The 14358-nt window shown below is 53.4% G+C and overlaps 1 protein-coding gene across 3 annotated transcripts in view; it reads right to left on the bottom strand.

The window, feature by feature from the left end:
• WDR70 (WD repeat domain 70) overlaps positions 1 to 14358 on the bottom strand; it is a 2341596-nt gene that overhangs the window by 1606082 nt on the left and 721156 nt on the right. For all 3 annotated transcript variants that reach the window (XM_069627151.1, XM_069627149.1, XM_069627150.1), the window contains exon 6: positions 5592 to 5725. In XM_069627151.1, the coding sequence (XP_069483252.1) occupies positions 5592 to 5725 (134 nt within the window). The remainder of the gene's footprint in view (positions 1 to 5591; positions 5726 to 14358) is intronic.

Here is a 14358-nt window from a genome sequence, read left to right as displayed (position 1 = left end):
GGTTGAAAGGGCGCATAGGGCCCTGACCTGGAGACCGGCCCCAGGAGCCCGCCCCAGCGGCCATTGATCGCGAAGATCTTGAACTATCGTGACCGCGAAAAGATTCTAGAATTTTTCCGGAAAGGAGGTACGATAGAAAGGGGGTCAGCGAAAATAACGGCGTATCTGGACTATACGCTGCTTGTACAGCGTAGTCGAATGAACTTTGGATCGGTGAAAAGGAGGTTTAGAGAAGCAGGCCATCGCTACATGTTGCTCTACCCCGCCAGGTTAAAGGTGTTTTATAAGAATAGATCCCTCTTCTTTGAGACGCCGACTGAAGCGATGGAGTGGTTGGATATGCAGGGTCGACCTCAGGAACCAGATGTCCAGACAGAAGCGGCTGGAGATAAGTAGCACGTTGCTGAGGCACCCATGAGGCCATAGTTATGACATTGGGACTGGAATATAGAATGATATTGTGCTTGTGGGGAGGATGTCATGGTATCCGCCGGCGGGTCCCGTTGAATGCACTTCTCCTAAATAGATGACTGGGAGCTTCTAGGAAGCACCCTCTGAACCCAATAGTAGTACACTTAGTTAGGTCACCGTTAGACAGGTGACGCCCCACGGGGTCCTTGTCCTCGGATACGAGACAGGTCCAGACGTGGGTAGGCCTGAGATCCAGGGATGGAGCTGGGCTATTGTTGGGGGTTGGTAGGGAGGGGGGAGGAGGGAGTTGTGTGCAGTGGTGTGAAGTTGGAGGGGTAGGGGGGTATTGTTTGTGAAGGGAGAGAGCCAGAACACAAACTAGCACGGGGAGCATTATGGGAAAAGATGGGATGGGGATAGTCCGACCAGATGGCATCGGGTAATCTCAGAATTGTGACCTGGAATGTACGGGGCCTTTACAGCTACCTGAAACGTAATAAAGTGATGCTGTACTTAAAGAGGATGCGTGTAGACATAGCCCTGCTGCAGGAGACTCACCTCACTAGGGAAAGGCTGGAGGTGGTCAGGAGAAAATGGAAGGCAATGTTGTGGGTGCGGCGTACTCGGCGTACGCTAGAGGGGTTATTACTTGGGTGGCGTCTCATGTGCCGTTTCAGGTGCTTGACTCTACGGTGGACCCGGAGGGTAGAATGGTGGTGGTAACGGGTCTCCTGGAAAACAGGGAAGTGCATATCATAAATTTGTACGCCCCCAATAACGACACAGCGGCTTACTTTAGGACCCTCTACAGTAAACTTGGCCCCCTGGCAGGGGGTACGGTAGTGTGGGGGGGGACTTCAATTGTACCATGAATCCCAGAATGGATAGGTCCAAGGACAGGGCAGGGAAAGCGGCACCGGCGGCCAAAGCGCTGGGTACCTTACTGAAAGACGTAGGCCTAAAGGATGCGTGGAGAAGGCGGCATCCTACCGATAGGCAGTATTCACACTACGCAGCGCCACATGATTTGCACACAAGGCTAGATTACATGTTTGTAACAGCCGAGATAGTGAGAGGGAGCGGAATACAAGGCTCGAGTACTATCTGACCACTCGCCCTTGGTGGTAGACTGGAGACACCCCCAAGACCGGGCATCCCTACATGGAGACTCAGGACCGAGGCTCTGCAAGACGAGGGGTTCCGGGAGGGCCTGAGGGATGCCATCGAAGAATACTTTGATATAAATACGGGAAGCGTACGCTCTGTGGGCACACTGTGGGAAGCGTTTAAGTTGGTGGTGCGTGGGGTAGCCATTTCCAAAGCTAAGGGGCTACAGAGGTGTATCGAAAGGGAACTCCAAGAAGCGGAAAGGGAGCTAGAGGATCTCACACGTTGTGAGAACACCGCTCATGATAACAGAACCAAAGTAAAGGAGCTACAGTTGTCCTGCAGTGCACTCTGGGATAGGCTGTGCAGACTCAATTACAGGAAATATACGGAGAGGATACACGCAGGGGCGACAAGCCAGGCAGACTGCTGGCCTGGCTGTATAAGAGTGAGACCCCCCCCGCTCGGTGATCAGTGAGATTAAGGATGAGAGAGGTTGCATCTGCAACACCCAGGAAGGGGTAAATGAGGAGTTCCTTAAGTTTTACAGACACTTGTATGAGGACACAGTGGAGGATATGTGTCAATACATACTGGACAGATTGGAGTACATAGAGCTGCCCACCCTGGATGACCTAGAACGCGTGGAGTTAGAGGCACCTGTCACCTCGGATGAGCTGGAGGTGGTGATTCAGAATCTGCCCACTTGCAAGGCGCCTGGTTCGGATGGGCTGCCTAGTGAGTTCTACAAAACATACATGCAAGAGCTACTTCAGCCACCGATTGCCACTTTCAACGAGGCCTATGAGCAGGGGGAACTCCAATTGTCCCTCCGCGAGGCTGTCATCATTCCACTCTTGAAACCAGGCAAGCCGGCCGTGGAGTGCGGGATTTACAAAGCGTTGTCCATGCTTAACCAGGACAGCAAAATACTTACGGCAGTGCTGGCTAATACACTGAAGAAGGTGATTGGAAAACTGATACACCCAGATCAGACGGGATATGTTCCAGGCAGGAACATCATCGATAACCATAGGAGGCTACACCATATCATTGACCAAACTGAGGAGGACACGGGCGAGTTGGCCATAGTGTCGTTAGACGCGGTCAAGGCCTTCGACTCGGTACGATGGCCCTGGCTGAAAGCGGCCCTGAAGGGGTACGGAATGGGACCTGGATATCTCAGATGGGTCCAGCTGTTTTACAGCACCCCGATGGCGAGAGTCAAAACGGGGTCCACAGTCTCAGATACCTGGCAACTTTGCAGGGGGACCAGACAGGGATGCCCCTGGTGACCCATGCTATATATACTGGCAATAGAGCCGCTGGCAATATGCCTGTGACAACAATATGGGGAGGTGGGCATAAGCACTGTCAGTGGAGGGCACCTGATATCACTATATGCGGATGATATGCTCCTTTATGTGCGTTATCCAGAAGAAAATCTGCAGTATGTGCTGGAGGTACTAGAACGGTACGCCACCCTTTCGGGCATATCGGTGAACCCTAGAAAGTCTAGTCTGTTTCCTTTGGGCAGATATAGGAAGGTCCCGGTACAGAGGCTGCCTGTCCTGCCAATACCAGGGCAGCCTGTGACATTTAGGTATTTGGGAATAAATATTTACCACAGGGTCGAGGCAGAACACAAGCATAACACGGAAAAAGCGATAGAGGGGATCATGAACAGCATGGTATTTTGGTCTAGATTGCCCCTGATCATGATGGGGAGGGCGGCCTTGCTCAAGATGGTGGTCCTGCCTAGACTCTTGCACTTTTTCGTGAATGTCCCGTTTTTGATACCTAGGAGCCTATTCGCGAAACTTCACAGCGTGTGTAGGGGTTTCGTGTGGGGCAACTCTAGGAATAGGGTTGCTCTGTGGAAGTTCCAGAACCCATGTGACAAGGGTGGGGGGGGTAGGCCTGCCTAATTTTGAACTCTATTACCTGGCGGGGCAGCTGCTGTATGTGGCCAGGTATCTTTCGGCCGAAGACTCGGCGGAAGCTAGGCTTCTGCGTGGAGACTCAGCCCCATACTTTCTGATGGAAGTGGTGTGGTTGCGTAGAGACAAACTGGTGGGCAGGGGGCGGCTACTGAGGCTGGGCTGGGAGATCTGGCACAGGACATGGAAGATTGGGGGGGATTCGGAGCCGTACTCCCAGCAGGCCCCTTTGGCGGCGCTGTGCAGGAGCGACTCTCAACTACTTGAATCGGTCCGTAGATACTGGGAACAGGTAGGCCTGGCCACCCTCGGGGACATATGGCAGGGCGGGCCTGGCCACCCTCGGGGACATATGGCAGGGCGGGGAGGCATTGGACTTTCAGAGGTTGCAGGAAGAGACGGGGGTGCATGGTGGCCAATATATAACCTACGCTAGGCTTGTGAAAAAGACTAGAGAAAGATGGCCCGAGACAGTGCTAGCGGAAGACCCTGATGCCTCCCTGGAAACTATGTATGATGTATCGGAGGGCGGGCACGAAATAGCGAGGATATACGAGCTCCTGCGAGCAAGAGCAGGGAAAGAGTTGCTTCAATTGAGACAAGATTGGGAAGAGGAGGTGGGAGGGCGCGAATCGCGAGTAAGAGCAGGGAAAGAGTTGCTTCAATTGAGACAAGATTGGGAAGAGGAGGTGGGAGGACCCATGACAGACGGGCAATGGGAATGGGCCCAGAGGTACCGTAAAAAGGTGTCCCGGAACGCGAGATTCCAACAACTTCAATTGTACGTTACCCACAGGGCTCATCTGACTCCCGGGAAGATTGCAAAGTTTGGGGGACCAGCTACGCAGCAATGCCCTAGTTGTGGGGAGGTGGATGCAGGTCTGCTACACATGTTTTGGGCTTGCCCAGAAGTGCACAGATTTTGGGATGAGGTTAAGACAAAACTGGCTGGTGGGGGGGTGGTGCTGGATGTGGAATCGGCCTGGTCATGCATGCTTGGGTTTTTTCCTAGACCCCGACATTCAAAACACATAAGCAAGATGAAGGACTTGGCTTGTGTTTTGGCCAAGCGCAGGATTGCCATGAGCTGGAAGGCGGCCCAGAGACTTAGGGTGGAGCTATGGTGGGCGGACCTCTTGAGGTGGGCGGAAGCTGAATCTGTAGTCTGGTTCGAAGTGGTCACTAGGGGAGGTGAGGAGGAAGTAGGGCCCTTGCTGGCCTAGCGGCAATTGGTGGCCTCTATGGCAAACCCTCACCAGGGTAACAACGGAACAGAGGACTCAAATGATGACTGCTTAAGTATTGTGCTACCCGATGATGCTCCTGTAAATGACATGTGAGAACCGGCTCTAGTTCATGGGAAGGGAGGGGGGGGCGGGAAGATGGGGAGTTCGAATGAAAATGTGTTGGTCTAATGATGCTTTTATGTATTGAAACAGTTGTAGTGTGTTTGTTTGGCTTCAAAATAAAATAAAAATATTTAATTTAAAAAAAAACCAGTAATGAATGCTTATTTCACAGGTCTTTTGTACAGGAGTTATGAATTAAATTTTAAACATTGAAAAAAACAATTAGGAAATTGTTAAACTATGCCTCAAACTGACTACTTAATTCACAAATGAATTAATGCAATTAGGGGGCAAGCTAAAAAACCTCTGTGCTTGGAATGCTAAAATACAATGGTCTTCGGCTACGGATGACATTTCCGTTCCGGTGCAGTCGCGTGTCATTCTGTGAACAAAATGCAAAAATGTCACAGATTTCACCTAGGAAGACTGGTTCAGGGATAGCTTTGTGTATTCTGCCAAATCTGGTTGGTTGAAAGGCATGTGACAAAGCAGCAGGATGGTTTCATGTTTTCAAATACATTTCACTACATTCTATTTCGAAAGTATATAGTTCCACTTGCTCCAGTTATGCCCACAATCAAATGGAGTATAAAGCATACTACTTTATTACAATAATAATAAATGTCCAGGTTAGTGTCCAAAGGTAGGAACAAAAATGTGGATTTCAAACAGTCACATTGTTCAGGAGGAAAAGTCAACATGTTTTTCTATGGATAAGCTTAACTGAACAAATGTGCTTTAAGAGCCTACACCATTTTACAAATCCTGATGACACGACACATACCACTCGCAAGGCTGAAGGGACCTGAAGGCTTGGAGCGATGCATCCATTCCAGCAAAATCCCAAAATTTCACATCATAGTCATATCCACCGGTCACCAAACGAGCACCTGAAGGATCCAGACCCAAGGCAGACACCTAAAATGTGGCAAAAAGTCATTTGGACATCAATACCAAATTAATTTTGCATACGTTTTCTGGGTGCAGTAATCAAGTTTCACGTTTATTAAATCTGCTTCAGCACAAATTGTAAACAAAGAAAAGTTTGCAAAAAGAAGGAACGTTGTTTGGTGAACTATCAGGAAAATAAGAGAAAACCAGGAAAATAGAATTCTTTTTCTTTCTTAAAAGGTTTGTCAGGTAAAGGTTAACTAGTGCAAAGACAATTATGTGGAGGCTTCTCAAAATCTTCACACACATGACTGGAACCATCAGATATCCTCTAGAGACTCTAGGCATCCTCGTACATTATATAGACAAATATTGCTCAGACCCTTAAAGTAACCTGTTGTAACGGGTAACGATTCTTCACAGCCACTTTTTGACCTTTGTAAGGCAAGCATCCTTCAGAGACCTCACTATCCTCTTGGCTTTTTGTGGCCATTATTTTCTCAGACTTCCCCGGCCTCTTGGCTCAGTCAGGCAACTGTTCTTTCAGAGGCTTCACATGCCTGCTGTCTTTGTCAAACAAGAATTCATTCTGAGGCTAAAAAAGCCACTGGCTTTAATAGGCAAGCAGAGACTTTAAACAGTGGCCAAGTTTGTCCAGAGGCAGTGCAGTAGGGAGTTCTTCCCAGCACCCAGGTGGCCAGGCACTGTTTCTACCTCAGTCAACCTATTGATGTCTGGTTCACAGGTCTTGGGATGTTCTGGAGCAGCTTGTCTGCTGGTAGACACCTCTAAACTGCAGATTCTCTGCTTTATACTGCACCGCCCGCTTTCCCATTAGTACCACTCTTGTATCCTTTTACCCCGAACTCTTGAGATTGGCTATGAGACACTAACAGGTCTCACAAATTCTTAAAAATCTTACTTCAGGGCACATGCGTGAGCCACGCATGAAGACCCGGGAAAGTCTCACTCCCGTCGGCCGCGAGAAATATCCTGGAAAACTCCTGTTCCCCAGCACTCACTTTGGGGGAAAAGCAGAATGTTTCGGCGGCGGAGCGCCTTGTGCACCCGCACCCGCAACCCCAACGAAAATCGGACCCTCTAAGCCACAACTGGGCTAAAACAGGTGCCGCCACAGCATTGAGAGCCCAGAGGCCACAGGCAGCCAGAAGCGGCGGCGGCTGCCCTCCTCCCTGCCCCCCCTGCCCCGCAGCACAGTGACCCGTTTGGCCATCCAGAACGGGGGGCAGCACTCCTTGAAGCGGGGGCGCACACGCTTTGTGGCAAGGTGGAATAGAAATAAGCGAGGAGCGGGGCGCCTCGGGGAGGCCCCCAGCGCCATCTTGCCTGCGCCAAGGCGTGAAACACAGCGGAGACCCGAGCACTAGTGGGGGCTGGTGAGGGGCACTGCTCCCCCCAACACACTGGGCTGGGGGCAGGGGCGAGGCTGACAGGACCGCTACCATTCCTCCCCAACACAGAGAGCCTCATCCTGGACAGCGTCGCTGAGAAGGATTTCGTAGGCAAAGGCATCTGCACCCACAGCGGATGCATTGTGGGCCCATGCCCAAGTAATCCCACACTCGAGACTCCATCTGTCTGAAGTGAGTAGTCCCACACTCTCTCCCACCAGTGGACACCGAGTGGCTCTGCCAACACGCCAGCAGCAGACACCGTGCAGGCCTGCAAGAAGGGATGCCACCACACGGAAGAGGGCCAGAACCAGCCCGCCTACACTGCAACTCGAGATCCTGTGCCGAGCAGACCCCGAAGATGGCGGAGAGGAGATGCCACCCCTCCCACCACACCGGACAGCATCCTTCCTAAGACGGGAGACCTCTGCCTGGGGGCACCTGTGAACACACCAGGTCACGGGGACCAGAACCTGACACGAAACCCCAGTGATCCCGGGGCTGGAGAAACACTTGAACTAGAAAGGACTATAGGCCAACCCACACCCCCCCCACCAGCAGAAAACTCCAGAGGAACGCCTTTTCAGCCAAGGGGGCGCACCAACACACGCAGACAGAGACAAGCAGGGTCGCCTGAGCCGGAGTCCCAGGAGGGAACAGACCAACACTGGGCAGAAGGTACGTCTGTGACACCGGGGCGCTGGACCATGGGTAGGGAGCAGGGGGAGCCCAAAACAGAGGGGCAGAAAGATCACCATCAGCAGCAATCAACCCACAGCAAATTGAGCACAAACCCACCTAACACAGGCCACTCAGGGGGCTGCGCCTCACACACTCAGGCTGCTGCCCGCCCCCGCAGAGACAAATTGAGCAGCACATCCCCCTACAGACTTGGCCGCACAACAATAGCCCACAGAGGCTCCAAAGCTTAAGAACACCCCTGGCAACCAGGCGAGATACCCCACAAGGAGCAAATAAAAGGAACCCCCCACCCCCACTTGTAGGGCACCAGAAACAAGTGGACGCACGGCAACCAGCACTGAGGAGAACACTGCCACAACCTTGTGCCCCTAAAAGGGTCACTACTGGCACAGAGAGGTCCACACGTGCCAAGAATCACACCCTATCACCGTCACACCGCCCTTTGCCCCGAACATCACAATGGGTAAGGACAAAGCCAAGAGACAGACCCTCCAAAGCAAGATGGACCTATACACGGTCGGACCCATCCAGAGTCCCCCAACTACAACTCCCGAAAATGGGGAGAACGGAGACGAAGAGCTCCACATATCTTTGATGGACGTCATAAAAGCCATTAACGGATCGCAGACGTCCCTCGAGGGGAAAGGAACAAGTTACTTACCTATAACTGTTGTTCTCCAACATGAGTCTGGCATGGATTCACATGCTCATGAATATTCCCCGTCATCATGCTGGGAATCCTCGGTAAAGAAAAAATCTGTTTCAGTTTCTGAACTGTCTTTCTACTAGTAACCAATGACTGGTCTCTGGGTCATACTGCCTCCAGCCAATGACTGCCCTCTACCTAAGCCCCTCCTCTGGCAGCCATCTTTAGATTTGGTAGCACGTAAAGTGGCAGTAGGACCAATTCGACGCAGTAGAATCTCGTGAAGGTGTTTGTCGACCTCCACGTAGCAGCCCTGCAGGTGTCGAGCACAGTCACACCAGACAGGAACGCTTTGGTAGCAGCGATCGCTCTGGTTGAATGGGCTCTAGAACGGCCGGGCAACGGTCGGTTTGCCAACCGGTGACAGTGCATGATGCAGCCGGAGAGCCATCTGGAAATAGAAGCCTTCGAGAGGGCCTTCCCTTGGTTCACAGGTCCAAAGTTCACAAAAAGCTGTGATGCCATCCGAAAACTCTTCGTGCGGTCCACGTAGAACTTCAGCGCTCTAGCCACATCCAGCGAGTGCAAAGTCGTCTCAGCCGGTGACAAAGGTGACGGGAAGAAAACAGGTAACACCAAGGGCTCGTTGAGATGGAAGTCCGACGGCACCTTGGGCATGAAGGAGGAGTGCATCCTCAGCACCACCCTCGTATCGTGAAAAGTCAAGTAAGGAGGTTTACAGGAGAGGGCCTGGATCTCTCCCACTCATCGTGCGGAGGTGATGGCCACAAGAAACGCTGTCTTCCAGGACAGGAATTTCAACGGTGCTGATGCAGAGGCTCGAATGGCGGCCCCATGAGCCTGGACAGCACCACGTTGAGCTCCCACGCCGGGGCCGGAGCCTTCACCGGCGGGAATGACCAGAACAGTCCCTTCATAAACTCCTTCACCAGGCGATGGGACCAGAGAGATGATCGTACTGGGGTCCTGGAGTAGCGGGAAATCTCTGCTGGATGGATCTTGATGGAGGCGTGGGCCAGCCTCGCCTTGGCCAGCGACAGTAGGTACGGCAGCACCTGAGGGGCCGTAATCCGAAGAGGGTTAATCTTCTGTGCACGGCACCAGACAGAGAATCTCTTCCATTTGTATCCATAGCAGAGTGAGACCCCCATCCCTCCAGAGAGGCGTCTGTCATCACCGTCTCCTGATGGGCCGGGGTCTGGAAGTCCATACCCGCCGTCAGATGCGTGCGGGTGCCCCACCACCGGATCGCTTGTCGAAAGGTCTTGTTGAGTGAGATCCTGTCTTCGAAGTTGCCCGTCGCTTGCATCCAATGGGCGTCGAGGAACTCCTGCAGTGGTCGCATCCGTAGTCTGCAAAGGCGCACAATGTAAATGCAGGAGGACATCATGCCGAGCAGGGACTTGACGGACCTCACCTTGGCCACGTCCATGGTCGACAGCCATTGCACCTGGCCTAGGATGGCCTTTGTCCTTTCCTCCGACAGAGATGCTGTTCGCGCCACTGTGTCGAGCTTGGCTCCCAGGAACAGGGCGACTTGTGACGGTACCAGGTGGTATTTTGTGAAGTTGAAGATCCCAGTTCCGTGAGCAGTTGGACGGTCTTCCTTGTGTGTTCGACGGGGAGTTCCCTTGACTCTGCCCAGATGAGCCAGTCATCCAGGTATGGGTAGATGTGGATCCCCTGTAGGTGCAGCCGCGCTGCCACTGGTGCTAGGCACTTGATAAACACCCTGGGTGCGGATTTCAGTCCGAAGGGAGGGGCCTTGAACTGGTAGTGCCGTCCTTGGACTTCGAATCGCAGAAACATTCGATGTTTTTTCAAGATGGGGATGTGAAAGTAGGCGTCCTCCAAGTCCAGCGACGATAGGAAGTTACCTTCCCTCCAGTTGTCCCAGCACGTGCCGGAGGGTGACCATCCGGAACTTCTGGGACCTGATGTACTTGTTTAGACGACGAAGGTCCAGGATGGGTCACCAACCGCTGTTTTTTTTCCTTACGAGGAAGTACCGCGAGTAAACTCCGGAGCCCCGGAGCTTCTTTGGGACGAGTTTGATGACTCCCTTCTTTAGCATCGCTCGTACCTCCAGTAATAGTTGTGGGTTGTGGTTTTCCTTTCTGGCCACAGGTGGAATACAGGGACACTTTCTTAGAAATTCCAGTGTGTGCCCACGGGCCAGGGCATGCAGCACCCAACGGTCGGTGTAGATGGACTCCCACACGCTGACTAAGTTCGCCAGCCGGCCTCCCACCGGGGTGCTCAGGTGGGGGCCCGACACTACGGCCGGTTCAATCCTGCTTGGCGGCGCCCTTGCTGCTGTGGCTTCCTTGGCGACGAGATCCTCCTTGCTTGCTGTGTACCCTGTAGGCCTCCTGTGATGAGGAGCGGGCCGCTTGGTGGTATGTGAAGGAGCTGCCTCCGAATCTCTTGGAGGCACCTTGCTTGCCTCCGGAGCCCCGAAAGGGCGGCCGTCGTTGTTGAAGAACGCCTAAGGCACGAGCCGTCTCCGTGTCGGCATTGATGGCTTGCAGCGACTCGTCGACTGCCTTGCCAAACAGGTTGTTTCCGTCGAAGGGCATGTCCAGGACCCTGGTCTGCACGTCTTGACGGAAATCGGTTGCCTTGAGCCAACCGCGCCGGCGACAGCAAACACTGTTGCCCATCTGGTGGAAGCCGGTGTCGGCAATGTCCGTGGCCACCGTTATGGCATGGTCCGACGCCACCTCTCCTTCCTATAGAATCTATAGGGCCTCTGCCCTCTTGTTGTCCGGGAGGAAAACCAGTAGGGGAGCGATTTTAAACCATAGCTCCCTGTCGTAGCGGGCCACAATCGCGAGGGCGTTGGCCGCTTTAATGGTAGTCGCCGCGACAAGATGAGTGTCGTCCCATGGCGTCCAGTTTCTTCCCTTCGCCGTCCAACAGAGATTCCGAAGTTGACGCCGTTGCCCCGCCGCCTTCTTCTTGGCCAACACAGAGACAACCGAGTCTGGGGTAGGCTGCGCCCTAAGGCACTTGGGGGCGGATTCCGGAACCTGGTACTTCTTCTCGTACCGGTCTCTCTTGGCAGGGGCCGTGGATGTGTTCTTCATGAGCAACAGCCCCTCGTCCCAGATGTCGTCGAATAACGGGACTGAGAGGACCATCTTCCTTTTGGCCTCCCATCATTGATAGAGGAAACCTTCCTTCTTCTCTTTCACGGTGCAGAGCTGGAAGAGCTTGGATGCCCTGGCGATCATGGCTTGAAAGGAGCCGATTTCGTCGGACGGGGAGGCCCGAGCAGGTGGTGATGGAAGGTCCATCCCGTCGTCACCACCGTCGTCATCTGTCCCCGTCGTGGCTGTCTCTGTTCCCGTATCATCCCTAGGCTCAGGGGACGGGGAAGAAGGCTGTGCAGGCTGAGAAGGCTGTAAAGGAGGGGGTGGATGAGTTCTCCTACGCTTGTTTGGAGGGCTTTCCGATGGTCCAGGCTCTGCTGGGTCGTCCGTTGGTGGTAAGAGCAACCTTGTCCTTATCTCCACACACAAGGCCTGGATTGACATCAAGATCGCCCCTGAGTTGTCTTGAGGCCCAGGGACCGGCTGCGATGGGCGCAATAGTTGGGGAGTGGAATCCTCCGCCTCCACGTGTTCCTCGTCGCCACCGCCATCGCTTTCCTCATCCGCCTCTTCGGGATCCTTCGCGTGGGACTGGATCTCCTTGAACTTCTTGTTTGGGATCTTCACAACTCCAGCCAGTTCCTCTTCAAAGGCTGTATCCGTGACCGTGATGGCCACCGGGCACCTCCTCTCTTTACCCACCGGGGTTTTCACGGGGTCTTATCGATGGGCTGAAAAGAGGATTCATTCCGCGGTGGCAGGGAAACTCTACGCCACAAGGACTCCTCCACTGGGGTAGCCTCCACAGGCTTCGCCAGGGCCGCCACGACTCCCTCGATAGAGGCCTTAGCTGGGTGAATTAAGGCCTTAACGACCTGGGATGCGCTGGAGGTCTTCACCTTGGGGGGAGGGTCACCGCCTCGCTCCCCCTAGGCTGTTGTCGGGATCGACCGGGACTTCTCCCGAAACTTACCCGGGTTCATCGCTTTCCCTTCCCCAAGCCAGAGCGTTGGCTCGCGTTGATGGCGTCGGTGAAATTGCACCCTGCTTGGCAGCCGAGGAGCCCGACCGTTCGGCGCTCCCGGTGCCTGCGGACTCGCGGTGCTTAGCCTTTTGTTGGGCCCCCGTCGCCGGAGCGTCGCCGGAGCGCCCTCAAAGGACTTAGAAGACTGATCGGACGACTTTTTCTCATCCGCTGCTGGGCTATTCCCCTCCAGCCAGTTGGTGAGGTGGGTACGACGATCCCTCATCGTCCGCTCGGACATGTTCTTGTAAAACGCACAGTCCTTCTCCACATACGTTTTGTCTTTATGAAGGCAGTAGAGACATCAAGAATGTTCACCCTCCTTGAAGACATTCTGTAGTCCACATCCAGGGCAGCTCTTCAAGAGGTTGGGTCCGGACGTCGTGTTTCCTTTTTCCTGGGCCATGTCCACGCGGGTTAGGCCTCAAGATCTTCCGGAAGCCTCTGTGAAGTGAAACTCGATGAAAATTTCGCCCTTGAGGGGCGTAGAAAAAACCCGAAACGGTTCCCCGTTGATCGGAAGTAGAAACGGTGGAGCTTGAGGCTCGATTGACCGAAAAATGAGATGAAATCTCTTTGAAAATTTGCAAAACGCAGTAAAAGCTCGAGAGCTACAGCACGAGGACTCCCAACACTTGAACGTGCTGTAAAAATCTGAAGATGGCTGCCAGAGGAGGGGCTTAGGTAGAGGGCAGTCATTGGCTGGGGGCAGTATGACCCAGAGACCAGTGATTGGTTACTAGTAGAAAGACAGTTCAGAAACTAAACAGATTTTTTCTTTACCGAGGATTCCCAGCCTGACGACGGGGAATATTCGCGAGCATGTGAATCCATGCCAGACCCCATGCTGGAGAAATGGGCAGCTTGGCTGCAGAGGTGTCCTTCCTACAGCAGGACTTCCATAACCTATCCTCGAGAGTTGGAGAAGCCGAACAGAGGATCTCCAACTCGGAGGACGCCATTGGGCGTATAGAGAAGCAGCTTGCCACCATAACCCAAAAAGTATCGCAACTTGAGAATAGAGCCGAGGACAGTGAGGGGCGAGCAAGGAGAAACAATATCCGGATCCTCGGAATTCCCGAAAGAGAAGAGGGCCCCAGTGTAGAGCTATTCCTGGAAGATTGGCTAGCTGACATATTTGCCTCCTATAAATTCTCGAAGTTCTTCTTCATCGAACAAGCTCACAGAGTACCGACCGGCTGAGCCGTCCCTGGAGCACACCCACGCACAATCATAGCAAAAGTCATGAACTTCCGAGACAGGGATGCAATTCTCCAAATGGCCCGCGCCATAGGGCCCATCACACACAACGGCCACAGGGTCGGCTTTTATCCAGACTACACCAGAGAGGTACAAAAAGCACGGCAATCATTCGACTCAGTCAAAAAGAAGCTCCACTCTCTCTCAATAAAATACGCTTTGTTCGTCCCAGCGCTACTAAAATTGCACCATGAAGGCATGACCCACCTGTTCCACTCACCCAAGGAAGCCTGGGACTGGATGGAGACCCAAATTCTGAATGGTCCAGAACACCCAAGATCACCACGAAAGCCACTGAGGCGGTGGGGGAGGGGGCGAGTAGAGGGAGGGGGGAGTTCTACGGGTGTTGGCAACCAGAACCACAGAACGAAATGGCAGGACATCCATCCCTTCCGACGCAGGAAATACAAGCACTCCACCTGCTGGGTCCGAGACGCCCACAATACCCAATTTCAAGTCATACAGCTACAAGGCAGCTTTCAGACATCCCCTGACAAGAA

This window comes from Ambystoma mexicanum, chromosome 6p (genome assembly GCF_040938575.1).
Source record: "Ambystoma mexicanum isolate Mex_15411 chromosome 6p, UKY_AmexF1_1, whole genome shotgun sequence".
In the NCBI taxonomy this organism is placed as follows: domain Eukaryota; kingdom Metazoa; phylum Chordata; class Amphibia; order Caudata; family Ambystomatidae; genus Ambystoma; species Ambystoma mexicanum.
This window is presented reverse-complemented; position numbering and strand designations above follow the sequence as displayed.